Below are 27758 nucleotides of genomic sequence, written 5' to 3'. Positions count from 1 at the left end.
AAAAACATAACTATCTTCTCCACTTGAAGTTGCTAACATCTACTAGCTGTATACGTGCCAGATTCAACCTGTAATTTTTCCCTTATATCTCTTTCTGGAGGCTGTTGCTGGCACTTCTGATGTGTGATTGACATGGCATTCCTTAATCAGATTACCAAAAGTTGGGTGTTGATTTTATTTTTCCAGAAAGCAGAACAGAGGAATCATATATATATATATATAAAATATGACCTAAATGACAACACAGGAAGGATGAAAGTATTTGGTGTTTGGAAAAGAGAACAAAATCCAGTGTAAAGAAGGGGATAAACTTCAACTTACATTCTTCAAGCTGTCAAAAGCTGGAGAAAAACTACAGCTAAAATCTGGAGTTCATAGTTTCATTAAGGTGAGAACTTCACGGAGGAAAGGCAACTCTCCAAAAGGATAATGTTTTGTGTTCGCTTTCAGCAAACTGGACAGGTGCTATTGAAGAGGATATGGTGTGGAAGACCCTGATATTTAGTACACTTACAGCTCACAGAACTTAGGAGCTTCCTTTTAGGAAATACACATCCTAGGCACACAGTTAAGAGGACATGGACTTCATAAAGCAGAGACACATGCTGTGGTACCCACACAACCCTACAGACTGTTGAATACTTAGTGTTCAACACTAAGTCTAATGCAGGCGGTTTGCCCAAAGTTGGACAAATTATTCTGAAAGAGGTATATAAAAGTAGACACAGACCAGGTATACCTTGAGGACACATTTCTCAAAGTCAATTCCTTGCACCTATCATAGTCCAGGGAAATTGAATCAGGATAAACCCGTACTGCTGACTTTTCGCCTCTCCCTCATACCAGTACATCTTGCTGCCACTACTTGGTCCTCTTCCCCATTTCTTAGCTTTGTTTGCACTGGCTGCTGTCTCCCTTTTTAAGAGTGGGGTGGAGACTTGAGACACTGGCATATGTGACCTTGTTAAGTAGGAGTGTATATCTCGAGCCAGATTTAACTTCAGAAGAGTGATTCAAGAGTGAACAATGTACTAGGAGGAAGGAAAGAAGATAATTTTATGAGAAGAAAAGAAAGATGCACTTTAGGAGGACAGTGGAGCATTGAAGGGGTAATTGATCAACTTCATCTCAGACTATGTATATGTTTTCTTCATCCAGGTTATTAAGGTCAAAAATTGAAATGAAATGGATCAATTCAGATCAACTGGTCTAAACAGCATTTAATTGAAGAATACCTAATACAGACAGCCTCTTCAATCAGACTGTGAGTTACTGGAGAGCAGCAGTACACAGGTTCCTTCCCAAACCCAGGCTAGTCAGAATGGGATAATTCCTGGATAAACAATTCCATACAGATGAGTAAAAATAACCAAATTCACAGGAAATCAAATATCAAAGATTTATAGCATGAAAAGATTGTCAACCTCACTGATAATCTGAAAAATGAAGTTAATATAAAATTTACTTTTTTCTTATGTTTAAGTGTACTAGAAGACCACTAAGGTTCCAAAAAAGGGCTTGGCAAAATTTTTCTGTAAAGCAGCAAATAGCATATATTTTAAACTATGTGGGCCCTAGAGTCTCTGTTACGGATGCTTAACCTTGCACTGGCTACCAAAGGAGCCATAGACAATCCATAGATGAATGAGCATGTTTGTGTCCAATAAAACTGTATGGTGGACACTGAAATTTGAATTTGATATAATTTTCATGTGCCACATTCTTCTTTTGATTTTTTCCCCAAGCATTAAAAAAATATACATAAGAAAATTTTTTGATAATTTAAACTTCACCAAAATGAACATGTCTTTTCAAAAGTTACCTTTAAATCATGAAAAGGCAAGCCAAAGATTGAGACATAGTATTTGCTAGTCACATAGCCACTAAAGACCCTGTACCCAGAATTTATAAAGGATTCTCAAAACTCAGTATTATGCAAACAAACAGCTGAATTTTTAAGATGGGCAAAAAGAAATACATAGGTGGCAAATAAGGACATAAAAAGATGCTCAACCTTATTTATCTTTAGGGAAATGCAGAATAAAACTACAGTGAGATACCACTATGCACCAATTAGAATGACTAAAATTTAAAAAGATTGACCATACCAGGGGCTGATGAAGATGAGGAGGAAGTAGAACTGTCATGCAATGGTGGCAAGAATGTTAAGTGGTACAGAACTTGGCAAAAAAGTTGGATAGTTTCTTTGTTTTTTAAAATTAACATGCACTTACAATGCTAAACTCTGAGGTGGATGCAGAGCAACTGATATTCTCACACATTGCTCAGGGGAATGAAAAATGCTACAGCCACCTTAGAAAACAGTTTGGCAATTTCTTTTTCTTTTTTTTTTTTTGCGCTATGCGGGCCTCTTACTGTTGTGGCCTCTCCCGTGGCGGAGCACAGGCTCCGCGGCCGTGGCTCACGGGCCCAGCCGCTCCGCGGCATGTGGGATCTTCCCGGACCGGGGCACGAACCCGTGTCCCCTGCCTCGGCAGGCGGACTCTCAACCACTGCGCCACCAGGGAAGCCCGGCAATTTCTTATATATTTGAAATACATTTATCATATGAACCAACAGTCTCACCCCAAGATTTTTATTCATTGAAAATGATAACACAGGTTCACACAAAAATCTGCGTGCGAATATCTGCAGCAATTTTATTTGTAAATATGTCAAAGTGTCAACAATCCAATTGCTCCTCACTTGGGGCATGGATAAACAAACTTTGGTGGGTCCACACATTGAATTCTACGCAGCAATAAACAGGAATAAACTGATATACACAACTACATGGATGAATCTTAAACATACTATACTAAGTGAAAGAAGTCAGACTCAAAATGCTATATACATTTTAACTTCCATTTTAGGAAACTCTGGAAAAGGGAAAAGTTTAAGTTAAGAAACTATGTCAGTGGTTACCAGGAGCTTGGATTGGAGGAAGCCTTGACAATAAAGTGTCATGAGGGAAATTCTTGTTATGATGGACTGTTCTAATCATTAGGAACATGATCTTACCTTCTGTCCCTTATTTTTCTTACTAGGGGAGTGAAAAGAAGAACGCTATCAACCCTCTAGAGCTAATATAAGATTAAGTGACACAAAATAATTGCAAAACACCAGGTACCAAATATGTGATCAAGAAATACACTGTAAGGAAACTATATTCAATATCCTGTAATAAACCATAATGGAAAAGAATACAAAAAAGAATATATTCATATGTATAGCTGAATCAGTTTGCTGTACAGCAGAAATTAACACACACTATAAATCAACTCTACTTCAGTAAAATACATGTAAAAAACTACATTGTAAATTTCAGTGTTAGCTATCTACTTTCCACCATTGTACTCTAAACTAAATTAATTATTCGTCAGTGTTTGCCTAATGCAAGTCTTTGCCTGGAGCAACTTCCTCATAGGATCCACACATGTGAGAACCAGGAAGTATAGCTGCAGAGCTACTTACCAGTTAGTACATGAATAAGTAAGTGGAACCAGTTATTTCACATCAGACAGGGCTAGAATTACTTCCAACATATACTAGTGACTTCATGCAAATCATCAGAAGCTGCCTTATTTGGTACACAAATTACCCAATTATGGCCCCTCCAGGAGATCAATTCTGAAAAGATATCATTGTTTTGGACTAAAGCAACTCCACCCTACGATAGGGGTTGGCAATTGAAGCACAGACTAGTTTCAGCTGCTCTGCCTTCTTCTTGGGTTTCTTTGAGCAGGGCACAGCTTGTTCAACCTGTTCATTCTTTACCAGAGTTATATTCTGTAAAGATCACAACCAAAGTATAAATCCAAATATTGCTTGGGTCTTAAGTACCCCTATCTGATTTGCAGCCCACAGACTATTTGCTTTTAAGCAATGAACTAGACTCCTAGGGAGGCATGTCTTTAGGAAAAATCATGTTTATTATTATTTCCAAATTATAAAAGTTATAGATGCAAAATTAGGAATTGAGATGATACAGAGAAGTATAAAAAAATGCAAAGCACCCCATCCCTAAGAATTAATGGCTAGTATACATATTGTGGTATTTCAACCATATGTATACATATATACTTTTTTTCTGTACTTAGATCTTAGCTCCATAAACATCAATATTAATGACATCCAGGTTTTTAGAAGAACAGCTATAATCAGGTTTCCATATATGATTCAGGATTGAATGGTTGTTCCTTGCTTTTCCTGGCCTTGGTGACCTTGAAGAAGAAAGAGATAAGATAAACAATGAGATGACCCTGATTATACATTTCCCCCTTCACTCACACTGTGTCACCTTGCTATGGGCTGCATCCCTTTTTCTCTTCCCGTCTGAAGGGCTCTCCTCCCACTCTCACCTATCTTCTTTAGTGAATTCCTGTCTTTTGAGTCAACACCCCCAATTCTTGGCTGGAACCCTGAAATGAGATATGCACTCACACCCAGCGTGAGTGCATGTGGACAGGCAGGAGTTGTTGGAGAACAAGAGAGAGGAAGGAGCAGGTGTACTCAAAGCCAAGAGTTGAAGGGAAAGTTCTTACTGGAAAGAAAGGTGGAAGAAAGGGGCAAAAGTTATTCCTGGCACCATGCTGTGAAGGAAGGATTGGGATATATCATTGAGAGTCTGAGTAATGGCAAGATCAAAGAGCATGTGCATGTTGGTGGGAATGTAAATTGATGCACTATGGAGAACAGTATGGAGGTTACTTAAAAAACTAAAACTAGAACTACCATATGACCCAGCAATCCCACTACTGGGCATATACCCTGAGAAAACCATAATTCAAAAAGAGTCATGTACCACAATGCTCATTGCAGCTCTGTTTACAATAAAATAGCCAGGACATGGAAGCAACCTAAGTGTCCATCGACAGACGAATGGATAAAGAAGATGTGACACATATATACAATGGAATATTACTCAGCCATAAAAAGAAATGAAACTGAGTCATTTGTAGTGAGGTGGATGGACCTAGAGACTGTCATACAGAGTGAAGTAAGTCAGAAAGAGAAAAACAAATACCGTATGCTAACACATATATATGGAATCTTGAAAAAAAAATGGTTCTGAAGAACCTAGGGACAGGACAGGAATAAAGACGCAGACATAGAGAATGGACTTGAGGACACGGGGAGGGGGAAGGGTAAGCTGGGAAGAAGTGCGAGAATGGCATGGACTTATATATACTACCAAATGTAAAATAGGTAGCTAGTGGGAAGCAGCCGCATAGCACAGGGAGATCAACCCGCTGCTTTGTGACCACCTAGAGGGGTGGGATAGGGAGGATGGGAGGGGGGGAGATGCAAGAGGGAGGGGATATGGGGATATATACACATGTATAGCTGATTCACTTTGTTGTAAAGCAGAAACTAACACACCGTTGTAAAGCAATTATACTCCAATAAAGATGTTAAAAAAAAAAGGGGGAGGGTCTTCCCTGGTGGCGCAGTGGTTGAGAGTCCGCCTGCTGATGCAGGGGACGCGGGTTCGTGCCCCGGTCCAGGAGGATCCCACATGCCGAGGAGCGGCTGGGCCCGTGAGTCATGGCTGCTGGGCGTGCGCGTCCGCAGCCTGTGCTCCGCGGCGGGAGAGGCCACGGCAGTGAGAGGCCCGCGTACCGCAAAAAAAAAAAAAAGGATCATCAGAGTAGCTACTGCATAGGGTTATTCTGAAAATTAAATGAGAAGATCTATGTACGATATTTAGCACATGTCCAAAATTATCAATATCATCCACTCAAGCAAGCTCTGTTCCACATTGACTATCTTCAGTAATAAGCAAATTCGACATTAGCTGATTCCACATGTTTTGTGCAATGATTGGGTCCTATGGGATTAACTGCAATTAAGTACTCCAAGTTTGATGTCCTTTATTCCTACATAGGCATCTATACACAGACTAGAAATCCAGAGAGCACTAAAAGCACCATCATGATGAATGGCAGGGAGCAAAATTATAGTTTGAGAGTTTTTTACAACCTCAGTCACAAAAGAGATTTTGGGGAGAACACTTAATCGTAAAGACATTTTTTATATCTACTATTTCACTTAAATGTCAGATTAGAGAATAGGCTTTAATTAAAGTTTGTAATAAGTAAAAAAAAAAAAAAAAAGAGCATGCGCATTTCTGAGTGCCTGATATGTCAGCCTTTGTATTTGATCTGTTTGCATTCCAGTGCAGGCATACATTGAAGATATTATGGGCTCAGTTCCAGACCACTGTGATAAAGCGAATATTGCAATAAAATGACACACAATTTATTTGCTTTCTCAGCGCATAGAAAACTTATGTTTACACCATACTGTAGTCTATTAATGCAGTAGCATTAATTAATGTATTAATCAATGTATTAATGTACATACCTGAATCAAAAATACTTTATTGCTAAAAAGACATTAACCATCATCTGAATCTTCAGTGAGTCATACTCTTTTTTTTATGGAGGAGGATCTTGCCTGGATGTGGATGGCTGCCGACTGATGAAGGTGATGGTTGCTGAAGGTTGGGGTGGTGGTGGCAATTTCTTAAATAAGACAATGAGGAAGTCTGCTGGATTGACTGACTCTTCCTTTTCATGGAAAATCTCTCTATAGCATGCATTGCTGTTTGATAGTGTAGGGGAACAAAGTTTGCCACGTTTACCACCCCAAAATATGTCTTTCTGGCATGAGGATTAATTTATGTTGATTATCTTTAAGAAAGAGAAGAGTCTGTAAGTCTTTCTTTTCACCTCCCCTTTAGCTGTGTAAAGAATTTAGATAAAGGGGCTGTTCCCAGAATAAAGGCCTCATCAGAGGTATCTGCAAAGAATATGGGCTAGGTGTAGTGGAGGAAAACTTGGCAGGGCCCAGAGATCAGAGTCCAGTCTGTGTCCCATCCTCTCTGCATGCCCAGAAACCATTTGTTTACCAAAACATTTGTTTTTCCATCTTCATGTGAATTGTCTTTCTCCCCAGTGGAAGTCCCAAACAACTACCCCCAACATACTCTTTTGTCATTAACTGAAGATGGTATTTAAGGTGAGGGTTTCAGTCATCTTGGTGAGTTACTCACTTTTTCTGGGTCTCTCCCATGTATACATGCTATTAAACTTTTGTTTGCTCTACTTCTGTTTATCTGTCTCACGTCAATTTAATTCTTAGACCAGCCGAAGAATCCAGGAGGGTAAAATAAATTTTTTTCCTCACCGAGAATAGCACTTTACACACAGTAGAACTTCTTTCAAAATTGGAACCAAACTTCTCAAACCCTGCCAAAGCTATATCAACTAAGTTTGTGTAATATTCTAAATCCTTTGTTGTCATTTCAACAGTATTCACAGCAGCATCATCAGGAGTAGATTCCATCTTAAGAAGCCATTTTTTTAATTCACCCATAAGAAGCAACTCATTATATGCTGAAGTTTCATCATGAGATAGCAGCAATTCAGTAACATCTTCAGGCTCCACTTCTAATTCTAGTTCATTTGCTATATCTACTACATCTACAGTTACTTCCTCCACTGAAGTCATGAACCTTTCAAAATCATCCATGAGGGTTGGAATCAAACTTCCTTCAAATTTCCTTCAAACTCTCATTCATGTTGGTATGTTGACCTCTTCCCATGAAATAGGAATGTTCTTAATGACATCTAGAATGGTGAATCCTTTCCAGAAGATTTTTATTTGACTTTGCCCTGATCCATCAGAAGAATCATATCTACTGCAGCTATATAGTCTTGTGAAATGTATTGCTTAAATAATAATCCTTGGGCTGCAGAATGGATGTTGTGTTAGCATGATAACAACATTAATCTCGTTGTACATCTCCATCAATGCTCTTAGGTGATCAGGTGCATTGTCAATGAGCAGTAATATTTTAAAAGGAATCTTTTTTTTTCTGAGCAGTAGGTCTCAACAGTGGGCTTAAAATATTCAGTAAACCATGTTGTAAACAGATGCACTGTCATCCAGGCTTTATTGTGCCATTTACAAGAGCAGAGGCAGAGTAGACTTAGCAATCTTAAGGGCCCTCAGAATTTCAGAGTGGTCAGTGAGCACTGATTTCAACTTAGTCACCAGCTGCGTTAGTCCATAACAGGAGAGTCAGTCCATCCTTCAAAGCTTTAAAACCATGCACTGACTTCTCCTCTCTAACTATGGAAGTCCTAGATGGCATCTTCTTCCAATATCAGGCTGTTTCATCTTCATTGAAAATCTGTTGTTGAGTGTAGCAACCTTTATCAGTCATCTCTGCTAGATCTTCTGTATAACTTAGCTGCAGCTTCTACATCAGCAGCACGCGCTGCTTCACCTTGTACTTTTGTTATAGAGATGGCTTCTTAAACCTCATGAACCAACTTCTGCTAACTTCAAACTTTTCTTCTGCAGATTTCTTACATCTCTCAGCCTTCACAGAATTGAAAAGTGTTAGGACCTTACTCTGGGACTATTGTAGCTGGTTTGACCTTCTATCCAGACCACTAAAACTTTTTCCATATAAAAAATAAGGCTGTTTTGATTTGTTATTCATAGGTTCACTGGCATAACATTTTAAAATTCCTTTAAAGTGTTTTTCTGTACATTCACAACTTGTCTATTTAATGCAAGATATCTAGCTTTTGACCTCTTTTTTGCCTTCCTCACTAAGCTTAAATATGTCTAGTTTTTGATTTAACCTGAGAGATATGTGAGTCTTCCTTTCACTTGAACACTTAGAGGCCTCTGTGGGGTTATTAATTAGCCTAATTTCAATATTGTTTTGTCTCAGGGAATAGGGAGGCCCAAGGAGAGGGAGAGAGATGGGGGAATGGCCCATCAGTGGAGCAGTGAGAACACACATAACATTTATGAAAGAAATTTGCCATTTTATATGGGTGTGCAGTTCATGGCACTCCAAATGATTTCAATAGCAACATCACTGATCACAGATCACCATGACAAATATAAGAATAATGAAAAAGGCTGAAATATTATGAAACTTGCCAAACATGACACAGAGACTCAAAGTGACAAATGTTTTGGAAAAATGGCACCAGGAGACTTGCTCTACACAGGATTGCTACAAACCCTCAATTTCTCAATTTGTCAAAAAAAAAAAAAAAAGAAAAAAAAAAGCAATATCTGGAAAGCACAAGAAAATGAAGTGCAATAAAACAAGGTATGGCTGTGTTAACTTTTGTTAGTGTTCCAGGAATCCATCCCACATGAATGTGTATATGTGAGTTTGACAAAGACCATGGAATTTTCCCTGTAGGACCAAACACCTCTGTTGTAGACCAGTATGTGTATCTCACTAAAGGCAGGTAACTTTGTGTTCTGAAATGCTCAGGGGCATTCTTGATCATTTAGATTGAAATGAGCTCTGTTAACTATCCTCTGGGATAAAAGGTATTTCTTCTATTCTATACATGATGAATCAGAGGTTCCTAGTATTTAAGTTATTAGTCACCTAGCAAATGACAGAACCAGTATTTGAAACAAATCTGCCTTAAGGAAGTCCAAATTTACTAAATAATCTACCTGGTCTGAAAATTCAAACAATTCTACAATATTTAGCTTAGATATCATATCCTTTAATAGCCTCTCTGAAGTTTCTCTCTTCAATATGATTAAAAGTACCCTTAAATGAAAACTATAAGATGCTGATGAAAGAAATTGAAGATGGCACAAACAGATGGAAAAGTATATCATGTTCTTGGATTGGAAGAATCAATATTGTTAAAATGACCATACTACCTAAGGCAATCAACAGATTCAATGCAATCCCTATAAAATTACCAATAGCATTTTTCAAAGGACTGGAAAATTTTTTTTTTATTTTGTATAGAAACACAAAAGACTCCAAATAGCCAAAACAATATTGAGAAAGAAGAATGGAGCTGGAGGAATCACGCTCCCTGACTTCAGACTACTACAAAACTACAGTAATCAAAACAGTATGGCACTGCCATAAAAACAAACATATAGATCAACGGAACAGGATAGAAAGCCCAGAAATAAACCCACACACTTATGGTCAATTAATCAATGACAAAGGAGGCAAGAATATACAATGGAGAAAAGACAGTCTGTTCAATAAGTGGTGCTGGGAAAACTGGACAGCTACATCTAAAAGAATCAAGTTAGAACATTCCCTAACACCATATACAAAAATAAACTCAGAATGGATTAAGGACCTAAATGTAAGACCCGATACTATAAAACACCTATCACAAACATAGGCAGAACACTCTTTGAAATAAGTTGCAGCAATATTTTTTTGGATCAGTCTCCTAGAGTAATGGAAATGAAAACAAAAATGACCAAATGGGACTTAATTAAACTTAAAGCTTTTGCATAGCAAAGGAAACCATAAACAAAACGAAAAGACAACCTATGGCCTGGGAGAAAATATTTGCAAATGATGCTACCAACAAGGGATTAACTTCCAAAATATACAAACAGCTCATACAGCTTAATATCAAAATAACAAACCCAATCAAAAAATGGGCAGAGGACCTAAATATACATTTCTCTAAAGAAGACATATAACGGCCAACAAACTCATAAAAAGATGCTCAATATTGCTAATTATTAGAGAAATGCAAATCAAAACTACAATGAAGTGTAACCTCATACCAGTCAGAATGGCAATCATTAAAAAGACTACAAGGGGGCAGAGTCAAGATGGCAGTATGGGCTTCCCTAGTGGCACAGTGGTTGACAGTCTGCCTGCCGATGCAGGGAACACGGGTTCGTGCCCTGGTCCGGGAGGATCCCACATGCCACGAAGCGGCTGGGCCCGTGAGCCATGGCCGCTGAGCCTGTGCATCTGGAGCCTGTGCTCTGCAATGGGAGAGGTCACAACGGTGAGAGGCCCATGTACCGCCAAAAAAAAAAAAAAGATAGCGGTATGGGAAGACACCGAGTTACCATCTCCCCACAACTAGGGAGCCTGCCTAGTTGGAGGACCCAGCCTGCCAGTGGAGGACCCTGATGTCCAAGGAGATGGAGGAACCCCGAAGTGAATGGGTAAGATGTGGGGGGACTGAAGGGGGAGGTCAGACAGGATTGGCACCCCTGAGGACAGGGAGATCAGGAGACGCAGGTAGGAGGGGCCCTCTGGGAGGAGGAGCTGGAGAGGAGTGGAGGGTGACTGCCCCACCCACTCGGGCCCAGGGAGCCTGCTGAGCTCCCAGGCCAATGCCCTGCCTTCCAAAGGCCCCTCCAGGCCACGTGGGTCCTTGGGAGCATAGGAGGGAGGTCGGGGAGATCAGGAGAGGCAGGCAGGAAGGGCCCTTTAGGAGGGAGGAGCAGGAGAGGAGAGGAGGGTGTTTGCCTCACCCACTCAAGCCCAGGAAGCCCGCTGGGCTCCCAGTTGAGGTCTCCTACCCTCTGGGACCTCTGTTCAGTTGAGCCTAGGCCCCACGCCCCACTGCTCCCAGAGCCTTTTCCAGCACTGTGGGTCCTAAGCATAGGCCCTGTCCACTGCCCAAACCTTGACCTTGCTTAGGCCCTACCCTCCACAATCAAGGCCTTTTCCACCATTTTTTTTTCTTTTCCCTCCTCCTCTTTTTTACTATTGTGGTATCTTCCAGTTGATAATTCATTTATATTTTTATATTCTTTCTAACGTATCTGTTAGTTTCCTAGTCCAATTTTATTTTCTACATTGTTATTGTTCCCTCTCTCTCTCTTTTTTTTTTTTTGCCACCCCCACGGTTTGCAGGATCTTCATTTATGAGCCAGGTTGGGCAGAAGCTCCTGCAGTGGAACCTCCAAGTCCAAACCACTGGACTAACAGAGAATCTCAGACCCCAGGGAATATTCATCAAACTGAGGTCTCACAGAGGTCGTCATCTCAGCACCAAGACCCAGCTCTACCCAACAGCCTACAAACTCCAGTTTTGGAAGCCTCACACCAAATAGCAAGTAAGACAGGAACACCATCCCACTAATTAAAAAAAAAAAAAATGAGAGGGCAAAAAAATATGTCACAGATGAAGAAGCAAGGTAAAAAACGTACAACACCAAATAAATGAAGAGGAAATACACAATTTACCTGAAAAAGAATTCAGAGTAATGATAGCAAAGATGATCCAGAATTGTGGAAATAGAATGGAGGCACGGATTGAGAAAATACAAGAAATGTTTAGCAAAGATCTAGAAGAAATAAAGAACAAACAAAGAGATGAACAACACAATAACTGAAATGAAAAATACACTAGAAGGAATCAATAACAGAATAACTGAGGCAGAAGAACAAATAAGTGAGCTGGAAGACAAAATGGTGGAAATAACTGCTGAGGAGCATAATAAAGGAAAAAAAAAAGAAAAAAATTGAAGACTATCTCAGAGACCTCTGGGACAACACTAAATGGACAAACATTCACATTATAGGGGTCCCAGAAGAAGAAGAAGAAAAGAAAGGGTCTGAGAAAATATTTGAAGAGATTATAGTCAAAAACTTGCCTAACATGGGAAAGGAAATAGTCACCCAAGTCCAGGAAGCACAGAGAGTCCCATACAGGATAAACCCTAGGAAAAACACACCAAGACACATATTAATCAAACTAACAAAAATTCAATTCAAAGAAAAAATATTAAAAGCAGCAAGGGAAAAGCAAAGACAATATACAAAGGAATCCCCATACACAGATTTTTCAGCAGAAACTCTGCTGGCCTGAAGGGAGTGGCAGGATATACTTAAAGTGATGAAAGAGAAAAACCTACAACCAATATTACTCTCCCCAGCAAGGATCTCATTCAGATTTAACAAGAAATCAAAAGCTTTCCAGACAAGCAAAAGCTAAGAGAATTCAGCACCACCAAACCAGCCTTACAACAAATGCTAAAGAAACTTCTCTAGGTGGGAAAAACAAGAGAAGAAAAAGATCCACAAAAACAAAGCCAAAACAATTTAAAAAGTGGTAATAGGAGCATACATATCAATAATAACTTTCAATGTAAATGTATTAAATTCCCCAACCAAAAGGCACAGACTGGCTGAATGGATACAGTAATACGACACATATATATGCTGTCTTCAAGAGACCCACTTAAGACTAGGGACACATACAGACTGAAAGTGAAGGGATGGAAAAAGATATTCCATGAAAATGGAAATCAAAAGAAAGCTGGATTAGCAATACTCATATCAGATAAAATAGACTTTAAAATAAAGACTGTTACATGAGATAAGGAAGGACACTACATAATGATCAAAGGATCAATCCAAGAAGAAGATATAACAATTATAAATGTTCATGCACCCAACATAGGAGCACCTCAATATATAAGGCAAATGCTAACAACCATGAAAGAAGAAATCAACAGTAACACAATAATAGTAGGGGACTTTAACACCACACTTACACCAATGGACATATCATCCAAACAGAAAATATATAAGGAAACACAAGCTTTAAATGACACAATAGACCAGATAGATTTAATTGATATTTATAGACCATTCCACCCAAAAGTGGCAGAATACACTTTCTTCTCAAGTGCACACGAAACATTCTCCAGGATACATCACATCTTTGGACACAAATCAAGCCTCAGAAAATTTAAGAAAATTGAAATCATATCAAGCATCTTTTCTGACCACAACACTATGAGATTGGAAATCAATTACAGGAAAAAATACTGAAAAAACACGAATACATGGAGGCTAAACAGTGCACTACTAAATAACCAAGAGACCACTGAAGAAATCAAAGAAGCAATAAAAAAGTACATAGAAACAAATGACAATGAAAACACATCGACCCAAAACCTATAGGAATAAAAGGAATAAAAGCCATATGAACATCTCAATAGATGCAGAAAAAGCTTTTGATAAAAGCTTTTGATGCAGCAAAAGCAGTTCTAAGAGAAAAGTTTATAGCAATTCAATATCACCTCAAGAAACAAGAAAAATCTCAAATACACAATCTAACCGTACACTTAAAACAACTAGAGAAAGAACAAAGAAAACTCAAAGTCAGTAGAGGGAAAGAAATCATAAAGATCAGAGCAGAAATAAATGAAATAGAAATGAAGAAAACAATAGCAAGGATCAATAAAACTAAAACTTGGTTCTCTGAGAAGATAGGCAAAATTGATAAACCCTTAGCCAGACTCATCAAGAAAAAAAAGGGAGAGTACGCAAATCAATAAAATTAGAAATGAAAAAGGAGAAATCACAACTGACACTGCAGAAATACAAAGGAATATAAGAGACTACTACCAACAACTTTATGCCAATATAATGGACAGCCACGAAGAAATGGACAAATTCTTGGAAGGGTACAATTTTCCAAGACTGAACCAGGAAGAATTAGAAAATATAAACAGACCTATCACAAGTAATGAAATTGAAACCGTAATTAAAAATCTTCAAAAAAAGAAAAGTCCAGGACCAGATGGTTTCACAGGCGAATTCTATCACACATTTAGAGAAGAGCTAACACTGACCCTTCTCATACTCTTCTAAAAATTGCAGAGGGAGAAACACTCCCAAATTCATTCTAGAAAGCCACCATCACCCTGATACCAAAACCAGAAAAAGATATCCTAAAAAAAGAAAATTATAGATCAATATCTCTGATGAACATAGATGCAAAAATCCTGAACAAAATACTAGAAAACAGAATACAACAACACATTAAATGGATCATACACCACAGTAAAGTGGGATTCATCCCAGGGATGTAAGGATTCTTTAATATATGCAAATCAATCAATGTGATACACCACATTAACAAATTAAGGAATAAAAACCATATGAACATCTCAATAGATGCAGAAAAAGCTTTTGACAAAACTCAGCACCTATTTATGATAAAAACCCTCCAGAAAATGGGTATAGAGGGAACCTACCTCAACATAATAAAGGCCATATATGACAAACCCACAGCAAGCATCATACTCAATGACGAAAAACTGAAAGCATTTCCACTAAGATCAGGAACAAGACAAGGATGTCCACTCTTGCCACTCTTATTCAACATATTTTTGGAAGTTCTAGCCATGGCAATCAGAGAAGAAAAAGAAAGAAAAAGAATACAAATTGGAAAAGAAGAAGTAAAACTGTCACTGTTTGCAGATGACATGATACTATACATAGAAAATCCTAAAGATGCCACCAGAAAACTAATAGAACTAATCAATGAATTTGGTAAGGTTGCAGGATACAAAATTAATGCACAGAAACCTCTGGCGTTCCTATACACCAATAATGAAAAATCAGAAAGAGAAATTAAGGAAACACTCCCATTTACAATTGCAACAGAAAGAATAAAGTATCTAGGAATAAACCTGCCTAAAGAGGTGAAAGACTTGTACTCAGAAAATTATAAAATACTGATGAAAGAAATCAGAGATGACATAAACAGATGGAGAAATATACCATGTCCTTGGACTGGAAGAATCAAAAGCAATCTACAGATTCAATGCAATCCCTATCAAACTACCAATGGCATTCTTCACAGAATTAGAACAAAACGTTTTACAAGTTGTAAGGAACACAAAAGACCCTGAGTTGCCAAAGCGATCTTGAGAAAGAAAAATGGGGTTGGAGAAATCAGGCTCCCCAAATTCAAACTATACCACAAAGCTACAGTAATCAAGACAGTATGGTACTGGCACAAAAACAGAAATACAGATCAATGGTACAGGATAGAATGCCCAGAGATAAACTCACACACATACGGTCACCTAATTTACAACAAAGGAAACAAGAACATACAATGGAGAAAAGACAACTTCTTCAATAAGTGGTGCTGGGAAAACTGGACAACTACATGTAAAAGAATGAAATTAGAGCAACTACCTAACATCATACACAAAAATAAACTCCAAATGGATTAAAGACATAAATGTAAGCCCAGACACTATAAAACTCTTAGAGGAAAATATAGGAAAAACACTCTTTGACATAAACCACAGCAAGATCTTTTTTGTCCCACCTCCTAGCGTAATAGAAAAAAAACAAAAATAAACAAATGGGACTTAATTAAACTTAAAAGCTTTTGCACAGCAAAGGAAACCATAAACAAGACAAAAAGACAACCCTCAGAATGGGAGAAAATATTTGCAAGTGAAACAACAGACAAAGGATTAATCTCCAAAATATGCAAACAGTTCATGGAGCTCAATATCAAAAAAAACAACAACAATCTAATTAAAAATTGGGTGGAATACCTAAATTGACATTTCACCAAGTGAGACATACAGATGGTCAAGAGGCACATGAAAAGATGCTCAACATCACTAATTATTAGAGAAATGCAAATCAAAACTACAATGAGGTAGCACCTCACGCCGGTCAGAATGGCCGTTATCAAAAAATCTAGAAACAATAAATGCTGGAAAGGGTGTGGGGAAAAGGAAACCTGCTGCACTGTTGGTGAGAATGTAAATTGTTACAACCACTATGGAAAAGAGGATGATGACCTAGAGGGGTGGGATAGGGTGGATGGGAGGGAGGCTCAAGAGGGAAGGACATATATGCATATGACTGATTCACTATGGTATACAATAGAAACTAACACAGTATTGTAAAGCAATTATACTCCAATAAAATTATATTAAGAAAAAGATACTATGTGGATTAAATGAGATAATGTAAAGAAAAAAATAGTTACAAGTAACAAATGCTGGAGAGGGTGTGGAGAAAAAGAAACCTTCCTTACACTGTTGTTGGGAATGTAAATTGGTGCAGCCACTATGGAGAACAGTATGGAGGTTCCTTAAAAAGCTAAAAATAGAGTTACCACATGACCCAGCAATCCCACTACTGGGCATATGCCCTGAGAAAACCATAATTCAAAAAGAGACATGTACCACAATGTTCACTGCAGCACTACAATAACCAGTACATGGAACCAACCTAAATGTCCATCGACAAATGAATGGATAAAGAAGATGTGGTACATATATACAATGGAATACTACTCAGCCATAAAAAGAATGAAATAATGTCATTAGAAGCAACATGGACGGACCTAGAGATTATCATACTAAGTGAAGTAGTCAGAGAAAGACAATTATCATATGTTATTTATATGTGGAATCTAAAAAAATGATACAAATGAACTTATTTACAAAACAGGAATAGATTGACAGACATAGAAAGCAAACTTATGGTTACCAAAGAGGATAGCAGTGGGAGAAGCGGGAGTAAATTAGGAGTTTTGGATTAACATATGCACATTATTATCTATAAAATAGGTAACTGAGGACCTACTGTATAGCACAGAGAACTATACTCAGTATCTTGTAATAACCTATAAGGGAAAAGAATCTGAAAATGAATATATATATGTGTGTGTGTGTGTGTGTGTGTGTGTGTGTGTGTGTGTGTGTAACTGATCCCATTTGCTGTACACTTGAAACTAAGAAAACATTGTAAACTATACTTCAATACAAAAAAAATAAATTTAAAAATATCATTAAAAAAAAGAATAATGAAAAGAAACTTTACACCCACTAAATGGCAAAAATTGGTTCTCGTTCCACCTGCTGGACTCTCCGTAGTAACAGCAGTCTAGTTTTCTTAAAGACTTCTACTTTGGAACAATAATGACCCCCCAGAAAATCTCACCTTGATGAAACTGTGAATTATGGATCTCAGCTGCCTCTTATACCCACTTACTGCCAATTCAAAGCAGATGAGTGTAAGTCTATCGCCTTTCTCACAGCTGATTCTGGTCAGTCGTTCTCCATAAACCAGGACTTCCATCACTCCTGTATTATCTTGTATTTCATAATATATGCATTCATTACGTACCAATTTCTGCAAAAGAAAATTAGCATCCATCTTCTGAGAACTGGATCAGGAATTTCCACAACTTTGAAAAATATAGGGTGTTAGTGGAAACTGTTGTCTCAGACCAGTTAATATGAGCTGGAGGTCCAGAATTACAGGTACCAAATAGTGTAAGATATCTTGTTCAGTTTATCCCCCCATTTAAATTATCTTTCTGTCTTTCCTTCCTTTAAGTCTTTGTGTGCTGGGTTCTTCTAGAAAACTGGATTACTTTCCTAATTTTTCCTGCTCCCATCTCAGAATAGCTGAGATTTCTTAAGAAAATTTGATATAGTGTGGTCTGATAAGCTTCACAGGTTTCTTTGGATCTCCCTGAGAACAAAGGCCATTCATGTCTTATTATGAGTCTCAAAAAGATGGTTGCAAGTCCTCCTTAAGCAGATTATTATTTCAATATGTAATTCTTTCCTCTATCTTCTCTATTTATTCATTCTTCCCTAATCTGCCCAATCTTGAATCTAGATCATCTACTTCCATTGTTCTAATTTCTATATCACTTACTTTACTCATGAATTCTACAAATGCACATGTGTGCACAGTCACTTAAACAGAGTGTATGGAAAACAACAGGGGGATAGGTAAACAGCCACCCTAGAAGACATATATAATGGATTATGAAACAATACTTCACATAACGGTTAGGTCAGCTAACCTTAGTATTTCTATGATGTGTTGGGACTGAAATACCTACCCTAATTCTAAGAATTCAGCAAAATTCTGCATTTTATTGCCCATATTAATATATTGTGGAATGAAACAACTTGATTTTTCTAGCGTTTTCAACATCCATATTTCTCTTATTTGTTAATGCCAAGGTTTTTTGCTCAACAATTTTTTGATGAATGAATGTGAAGAAGTGAGAGAACTTTAGAGGTCAGATGATCAGAATCTTAGCTAACTGTGGATAAGAGCTGATTCTAGGGCAAAGTAGTCTATTGATTTCTGACTCTGGTTGTCATAGTTGAAATCCTAGCTTGGAAGGGCAATTCTTTATTCACAATTAAGTTAAGCTGTCACTGAAACAGGAGGCAGAACTCAAAGAAACAAAACCAGAAGGAGAGCTCTCTCTCTTCGCCCCCCCCACCTCTCTCTATATATCTATATATATAAACATATATAGATGGATATAGATTTGTATGTATCTATATATATATACAGATATAAACTCTGCCCTTTACTGGCTCAGGGTGGCTATGAATGGATTAGCACAGCTGTTAAAATCCCATGATTTCTGGAGGACTTGCATACTGTTACCTTGGGAAGAAGAATGTTAAGAGATTGTCTATGTTATATTCTGAAGTGGGAAGACGGCACCCAGGTATCCCTGGTCAGGGGGGCTTTGAGTTCCTGTGTTTATGAAGTTAACCAAATTCATTCGGCAGCTAAGACTTTTACGTTCCAGGGTTGCAGAAGAAATATTGCAGAACAATGGTGTGGGCTTACCTCATGCACCAGAAACACCCCATTCACAAATGTTCCTAGAGCTTGCGAGTAAAGATGACTGATTTTAGGAGTTGCATTTGCCTTTTGAATCAGGCTTTTAGAGATCTCCATCTTTCGGTCAGGGTTAACATCAGACACAGATGAGGCATTGAACACCTCCAGGAACCCACTGCGGCCAAAATAATCTGATATGGCAATGATTTTCTTTGGGATGAACTTCTCCTTCAGGTCAACATGATAAACCTTCACTTGGAAGAACTGGCTCTCAGTAGCCACTGTGGCATGAAACATCTTCCTCTCGCCTTCTCTGACATCATATGTAAATGGTTCCGTTGCTTTCAGCACCATCACTTCTTTGGGCCCCCTCTGGAAGCCCTCCTCTCTGGAAGCTTCTTTAGGTACAGCCTTCAATTTTGGTTTCTACATAGAAGTATACACCAAAAACAGGCACAATTAAGAACAGGATTCACTCTCTAATGAGAATCATCTACGGCTAAATGTTGACCTCAACAAAGAACATAATTAAGAACATAATTAACATATTAAGAACATAATTAGGTGGAGTTGGAAAAAAAAAAACCTAGACAAAGATCACTGACGTGGTATATATAATCTAATGGAATGTATGGAGATGATTTAAACAGTGAATTTTCTTCTTTTTCATTGTTTTATGAGTGTGGTAGGAAGAATACTTTTCTTTAAAAGGTATTAACTCAAGGGAAGAACTATTTCTCCCAGGAAGAGCTATGTAGAGTACAGAGGCAGTGGGCAATAGCAATGCTGCTGTGTAGTGATTTCTAGTAGAGATGAGGATGAAAAAATCAACTTAAATTATCCCATCAACTCATTTCAGTGTGCAAGATAAGATACAAATTTGGATGAACATAAATTGCCCTTGATAGCACTGAGAGTAGGGAATGGCTCCAGTCAGAATCCATTGATCTCATCCCAGTAGATGTGGCAATTTAAAGACCCAAATTAGAAAGTCTCTTTTCAGGAAAGCAGTGTTATATTGAAAAAGGGTTAGTAGACAGTCACTGGAAAAAAATCCCATGAACTTTCTGAATTTGGAAATGTCCTGGATAAAGGATGTTTTGAAGAGTAGCAGAATCAGCCACCCCAAAATATGTTTCTTTGGCATAGGATTATCTTAAGCTGATTATTTTGAAAAACAACATACATAGAGGAAGCTCTAAAACCAGAAAGAAAGTTGCCCTTTTGCAAGGGAAATGTGTATTTATAAATTAAATCTCCATTTCTAAGGGTGCCTCCCCCTGTGTACTAGGAAGAGAAGGAGGACTCTAAATCTCAAGAGAATACTATCACCAGAGGAGAAACTGACTTAAATTTGCATAACAAACATCACCCTTGTTTTTCCTGCTTTTCCTGGTAACCTCCACAAAACGGGCCTCCCCACACTTTTCTTTCTTCTGTCTTCACTAAAGATGGTATTTAAGCTGGGGGCTTAGGCCACCTCAGGGAGTTACTCATTCTTCTTGGGTCTCGTCTATGTATAGATGAGGTATACCTGTTAATAAACTTCTGCTAGCTTTTTCTTGACAATCTTTGCTTTAATACAGGGGTCTCAACCAAGAACTCAGAACGGTAGAGGGGAAATTGCTTTTCCTCCTCTACACACCCCTGTTAGAATAATGGCAGAACCCTTAGGAGAAGAATGCCAAAGGAGAAGTCAGGTGTCAGGGGACTTTTCTATGCCCCCCTGTCTACCCAGTGCCTGCACCATTTCTGAGTTTCAGGAGAGCAGTTTGAATTGGAGGGGAGGTTACTGATCTGTAAGAAGTGTGAAGGCAAGGGGGGGCCATGGGAGTTCTAGGGACCAGTTCATGGAGACAGGCCAGCTGCCTCCACAGACCAGCAGTGCTCCATGTGGTCTGACTTGTACCGTTATACAGGCCACAGCCTGGGGGTCATGAGGCTTAACTCTGATTTCTCATCACTGTGGCCAATTCTCCCTACATCCGATGCTCATTCCCAGGCCAAGTTAATCAGGAAAAACAAATCTCATAGTAGTAACAACAGCAGCACCTTGACAAGAAGTGCACAGGACCTAAGGAAGAAATTATGTATCTATACTCAGGGTCATGAAAGAAGACCTGATGGACACATGTTCTTATTATGTTCATTGTGTGTATAGGGAATACTGAAAATAGCCTAAAGTCAAATAGTAAAGGATTATTTTTAAATTTATAAAAATTTAAAGATGCAGTTATTCTCTTACATTAAAATAATAATTTAAATCTATACTTCTTGAATTAAGTAGCACTTCAAGATATAGCAGGTGAAAGTAAAAACCTGAATTATAGAAAAATATGTGTAATGTGATCAACCTGGGATAAATTGATATTCTTTGTATATATATAACAAAAGGTAAAATCAGAAAGACTGTTTACCAAAATATGGCATTTGATAGAAGGGAGATTTCAGATAGTTAAAATTAATTATTTTTGTCTATGTATCTGCATTTCCTAAATTTCTTAGATGATATTACTTCCATAATTAAAAAAAAGAGAAAGAATTGGTGATAGTGCTTTGTTTGTTTCTGTATTTCTCCACCTTATTGCACCCTAAGCTCTCTCACTCATGATGTATTGAGAGAAACACAGAAATAAAATTAAACAAACAAATTACTAGTTATACCCATGACTGAAGAGGAATGATTTATGTGCACATTAGGTCATAGAATATCCTAATACAAAGGGCAGCATAATAAGAGTCCGAATTTGAATGTAGGTAGGATCTCAAAATACACACTCAATAACAATACGTGTGATCTAATTAATAAAGAATTGTATGTTGTAGGGGATTAGTGTGAAGTTCCTTTATGGTTCTAGAGAACGCTGTCATTATGTTGTAGGGAGGGAAAGTACTGAAAACAGGAATCTGATACCTTGGTTGAGGAACTGCTGGATGAGGTTGGTGGCAGCATCTGAGGAGTCTGAAGGCAGCCCTCATTTGGGATCATGCTGAAGTTTGCACATTGTGGAAGCTGACTCTGCTCCGGGCATAGTTTCTTTTTCTTGGAGTCAAGCATTTTATTGGTTGTGTCTTCTATTCTTTGAATCCAAAAATATGTATTTTCTTCTTCCTGGTTAATGGTTTTCAATATCAGATGAACCATAACATTTCTCTCTCTCTCTCTCTCTCTCTCTCTTTCTCTCTGTCTCTCTCTCTCTCTGTCTCTCTCTCACACACACACACCACAGGATCTTCACTCTGCCAATTTGCTCTGGAATAATAGTACATCTTCAGATACCCTCAACACCTCCCCAGCTTGGAGTCCAACCAGGATTTCAAACTTCTCTCTGAAAATGTTAAAAACTCAGGTGATCAAAATTTCATCGATCTGTTTTGGAATTCTGGCTCTACCTCTGCTGCAAACTGGCCTGTATCAACTTCACCAAGACAACACTTGGAGTAATTTATTAGTAGAAAACTCTACCAGGTTATAATGGAAGCACATCTCTGAACAATGTTGGCTGTACTTATGGACATTTTATTAACTAAGTCTTCATTACCTTATATATTTACCAAATAAGCAAATCGGTTCTATCATCTACTCTTCAAATCCAGGAAACCCAGGTCTGCATTCATTTGAATGCTTTGTTTATCAGCATACCAGAGACACTGTTTCAAATTCATAATTCCAGAGGCAGGATTCTGCTATCTACCTAGTCTCTATCAAGCAACCAAATCTTTCGTAGTTCTCAGCAATAAACAGACCCATTCACGGTTTCACCCAGGGCATTCTCAGTACATGGATTTTTATAATTGTTTAAGCCAGGGCAGGAAGTGTCTGTAAAATCAATTATTTTGACTACCTTTGGTTTCACTGATGAAAGACCATTTCTAACGTTCTGCAGTATAGAATTGCCACAGTTCTTACCACTTCTAGCATTCATTTAACCAATCCATAAAGTATCAGTTGTTGGTAAAATTGTAGTTGAGGGAGCTGCTTAAAATGCCTGTCTCTGGCATGCAGCTACTTGATTAGAACACCCTCTGACCTTCCTTGTCACTTCATTCCTCATTAGAAGGCTTAAGAGTCTGGGCAATGGAAACAAATCTGAGATATAACGCTATCCGACATAAATTTTTACAAATAAATTTCAGATATTGTAGCATCTATACTACAATATATGCAATTAAATGCTCAAGTTTTAGAATTCAGTTAGGCTACATTTGAATCCTGGCTCTAACATTCACTTTCTGCATGAACTTGGAGAAGATTTCTAACCTCTAAGAACTTCAGTTTTCTCATATGTAAAATGGGATTAACAATAGCATCCTCGTGTGACGTTATAAAGAACAAATGAGATAGCGTACACAAAGAACACAGGTTTTAGAGTCTAGCATCATTAAATGCTCATTACCTAGAAATATCACTACATTATTATTTTACAGTAGACACAGGGCTTTCTATTTTTGCTCTGATCCACAGATGTTTCATGCTTAATGTTGGCTTTCTTGATGGAAACCCAATATAGAGGTGGTATGGGAAGCACTTTATTAAAGAAGCTTCTCTAGTCACTTCTGCTACATTTAGTAATTCAATCTCATTGACAAGAGCATCTTGATCATTTTTACATTCGGTTAAACCAAAAACTCCCATCATAACAGTAGGATTTAGGTCCCTAAAACATACTATATGGCTGGATAATACTTAAAAATAGTAATTGAATTTTTTCCCTTGGCTTATTTCCTTCACCACTCTACCCTGTTCTTGAAGCATGCCAATGTGTGCTGTTTGCTACTGGGGAGACATAGCAGCAGGAATAAAAGAAAATATTGGTCTGCTTCTGTCTTTGAATCCCAAACAGAGCCTATATTACAAAGAAAACAGTTGGGAGACCCCATGATGAAGAAGAGCAAGGCTTTCCTGCTCTTTCCACTGATGAATCAAAGACAGAATGGGTCAGATCGTCTTTGTGCCAGGTCTCCTACAGAGGTGGCTGGACCCCAAAGAAGAAATGACTGAATGGTGTGTTTAGGTGTATGAGGCCAAAAGGACAGATGAGCCTCCCTGGGATTCCTGTGCTCCAAGGAGTTTTAGGGACAGCAGAATGATTCTTATGAAAGTAGAAATGACTATGTCACAAGTTTAGGCAGATAGGACCTTAGAAAGTGTCAATTCTAAGCCTGTATGCATAGAAAAATAGGGTTGTCTTGCAAGGGGGGGCGGATATGGGGATATATGTATACGTATAGCTGACTCACTTTGTTACACAGCAGAAACTAACACACATTGTAAAGCAATTATACTCCAATAAAGATGTTAAAAAAAATAAAGAAGAAAAATAGGGTTGTCTAGAGATGTCCACATAAGTCATTGTCGTAGCAGAGAGACAGTGAGCCTGGGGTTTCAATGACTAGACCAAGGCCAGCTGGACCTAGAGGCAAACAGGCACAGATTACTAGCTCCATCCCATAAATAAAACAAAGAGAGACTATGTGAGGAATTATTAATCATTGGAGGTAACAGTAATAAAAACAATAACAAAACTTGAAAAATCTTGTCAGAAGAAATCTGTCTTCAACTGGTATACATGGATTTGCGTAGGGGGCTTCAGCCTCAGCAGCTTGGAACTTGGGTGACAAACTATTTTAGAGAATAGTGATTTAAATACTCCTTTTGCCTATGCCTCAGTCACTTGCTTATTTACCACAGAAATAGGCATTGTACCCCAGTGTGATGATAAGCACAGGGGTCAAATCAGGGCAGAACAAAGGCAGGCTAGGATAGGAGCTGATACACACGTGTGTGTACTCACTTTTCCATTCTCATCTGGTCTTTGCTGGGAAAGAGCACTGTGAATGAAAACTATGGCCTGCCACATCCATAAACTGAGGATGCTGCAGCCATCAAGCCATCACATTACAGCTGCCCCGACGGTAAGCCCTGAGGGAACTCAAGATAGAAACAGGATGCCCGCCATCTAGCAGTCAACTGCTGCAGCCAACCCTGACGGCGCACCTTGAGGAAACTCAGCATGAGAAAGCACAGGAGACTGGCCCCAGATAGCTGAGGTTCATAGCAAAGGAATGATTTCAGTGAGTTCAGACTCTTGCATCTTCCTATACATAGAAAAGTGCTAAATTCCTTAACTTGAGATATCTGGCTGTCTTTATTAACAGTAATCTTTTGATGTTCCAACTACCTGGTCTTTGTTGTAAAACCTCCTATACATCCTGGCTCCCCACTTGCTTCTTCAGAGCAGTATCTCAGAGCTATCTGAGATTCTGTGTCCCCCGCTTAAGTCCTCATATTGTCTGCTGAATAAAACATAACTCTCAACTTTTAGGTTGTGCATTTTTCTTCAGTTGACCTGCACCTTATAACTGATGTTATAGTATAGTAACAAAGAAAAATGTACATTTATTACAGTTGCGATAAGTGCTAAAAAGGAAAAGGAAACAGATCTTTGAAAGCAAACAAAAGGAATACCTAGGACTTCCCTGGTGGCACAGCCGTTAAGAATCTGCCTGCCAATGCAGGGGACAAGGGTTCGAGCCCTGGTCCGGGAAGATCTCACATGCCACGGAGCAACTAAGTCCATGCACCACAACTACTGAGCCTGTGCTCTAGAGCCAGCGAAACACAACTACTGAGCCCGCGAGTCACAACTACTGAAGTCTGCATGCCTAGAGCCCATGCTCTGCAACAAGAGAAGCCACCGCAATGAGAAGCCCACACACCACAATGAAGAGTAGTCCCTACTCACCACAACAAAGACCCAACGCAGCCAAAAATAAAATGTAGATAAATAAATAAATTTATTAAAAAAAAGAAAAAAAGAGGAATACCTAATGTATTCTGGGAGGGGGGTATCAGTGAGGACTTGTATGAGGAAGAGATTCAGGTTTGCACCTGAAAGGTGTAGACACCTGAACCAGTGGTGAATCAGGACAAGTGATTCCAAACAAAGAAAGCAGTCCATGTCAAAACATCTGACATGGGAAGGAGCACAGAACTTTGAAAATAAACCCTATCATGTGGTGGGTGAACAAAGGGGAGTAGGGCCAGGGAAAGTGGAATGTAAGGGTGAACACACATTCATCTTGACTTGTCTGGTCACCTTCCCCTCCTCTTTCTATTCAACACAAGAGTGTAACCCTCTCAAAATTAGAGATTATTTCATAAATACATGCTTTGTAAATAGCCAAGGAGTTAGAATAGAGTGGGATCACAAAACATACACGGAAAAATGAATGAGTGATTATATTAAATAAATAAATGGTAAATTGTGGGAAATGAGATTATGATAATTCTTGTACTTATGTTGTAGGAGGTACAAGGAATGGGAATAGGGAGCAGGTACCTTGACTGAGAAACTGCTGGATGGTGTTGGTGGAGGTATAGATTTCACTGGACAACTGCTCCCAGTTGGGCATTTGCTGGTTGCTGAAGTTCCTGGAAGTTGACTCTGTTTCTGAGATACGGTCTTCCTTTTTAAGTCGTTAATTTTGGTGGCTATGTCATTTTTTTTCTCGAGAAAAAAAGATTTTTTCCTTAGTTTTTGATAATGATATTCAAAATCACGTAGAACACAACATCATTTCTTTTCTCTCTTTTTTTTTCTCTTTTTTAATGTAGAGTCTTAAGTTTTCAATTTTTTTCTGAAATAATAGCACATATACAGATACCTGTATTACCTATCCTTCTCCTATCTCAACTAGGATTACAAATTTCACTCTCCAAATATTAAAAGCTCAGATGAAATTTCATTGGTTTGGGATGGAATCCAGGTCCTACATCTGATGAAAACTGGCCAAAGCAGGAAGGTAAACTTCCCTGGTTATAAGGGAAGCAAATCTCAGTCCAGAATTGGCTGCATTTAAGGATGTTTATTAACTATGACTTTCTGATCAAGAAAATACACAAGTGGGTTTCTGATATCTGCTCTTCAGGCTCCTAGAAACCTACTGATATTTTGGGAAAGATTACTGGACGAAATATGGACTCTTGGAACTAATAAAAATGACAACAAGGAAACTACACCCCAAATAGAGAGTCCCTTTATATGGGAGGTCTGTCTTCAAGGGGCATGTGTGTGTGTGTGGGGGGGGGGGGTGGTGGGTATGCAGCCTGAGTCAGAGGGCAGCTTGGTTCATAGGTGAGAAACTATGTTAGAGAATAGTGGTTTAAATCCTGCTCTTGCCTACCCTTCATGTTGCCTTGGGGCCATCTTTTAGCGCCCATTCATCTCAAATACAGGCTCCATAGTCCTGGGTTGCATATAACCACAGGGCAAAACAAAAAGCAGGTTGGAATAGGAGTCAATGTCTACAGGTGTGAAATCACTTTCCCACCCCTGTCTTGTCTTCCTCTGGGACAGGTTACCTATAATCTGAGCTCCTTGTCTAGAAGGAAAGAAAAATGTAGTTATCACAGTTGTGATAAGTACTATAAAGGAATAGTAAAGTGTCCAAACAATGAGAGTATCTGATCCTTTCTTGAAAGGGGTTGTTTCAGTGAGGACGTGCCTGGGGAAGGAATTCGGGTTGGTACCTGAAGGTT

General features: G+C 38.6%; 1 protein-coding gene across 1 annotated transcript in view; it reads right to left on the bottom strand.

Moving 5' to 3' along the window:
* Nucleotides 1-2654: 2654 nt before the first annotated feature.
* LOC309828092 (interferon-activable protein 203-like) overlaps nucleotides 2655-27758 on the bottom strand; it is a 40277-nt gene continuing 15173 nt past the window's right edge. The window contains exons 5-9 of the mRNA XM_082663174.1: nucleotides 26560-26727; nucleotides 22131-22328; nucleotides 19223-19642; nucleotides 17555-17746; nucleotides 2655-4223 (exon numbers count right to left, since the gene is read on the bottom strand). Coding sequence (XP_082519300.1) covers nucleotides 4161-4223; nucleotides 17555-17746; nucleotides 19223-19642; nucleotides 22131-22328; nucleotides 26560-26727 — 1041 coding nt within the window. The 3' untranslated portion in view covers nucleotides 2655-4160. The remainder of the gene's footprint in view (nucleotides 4224-17554; nucleotides 17747-19222; nucleotides 19643-22130; nucleotides 22329-26559; nucleotides 26728-27758) is intronic.

The sequence above is a fragment of the Grampus griseus genome (genome assembly GCF_964374135.1).
Source record: "Grampus griseus genome assembly, chromosome: 1".
In the NCBI taxonomy this organism is placed as follows: Eukaryota; Metazoa; Chordata; class Mammalia; order Artiodactyla; family Delphinidae; genus Grampus; species Grampus griseus.
Note: the sequence above shows the minus strand (reverse complement) of the source record. Positions and strands in the feature narration are given on the sequence as shown.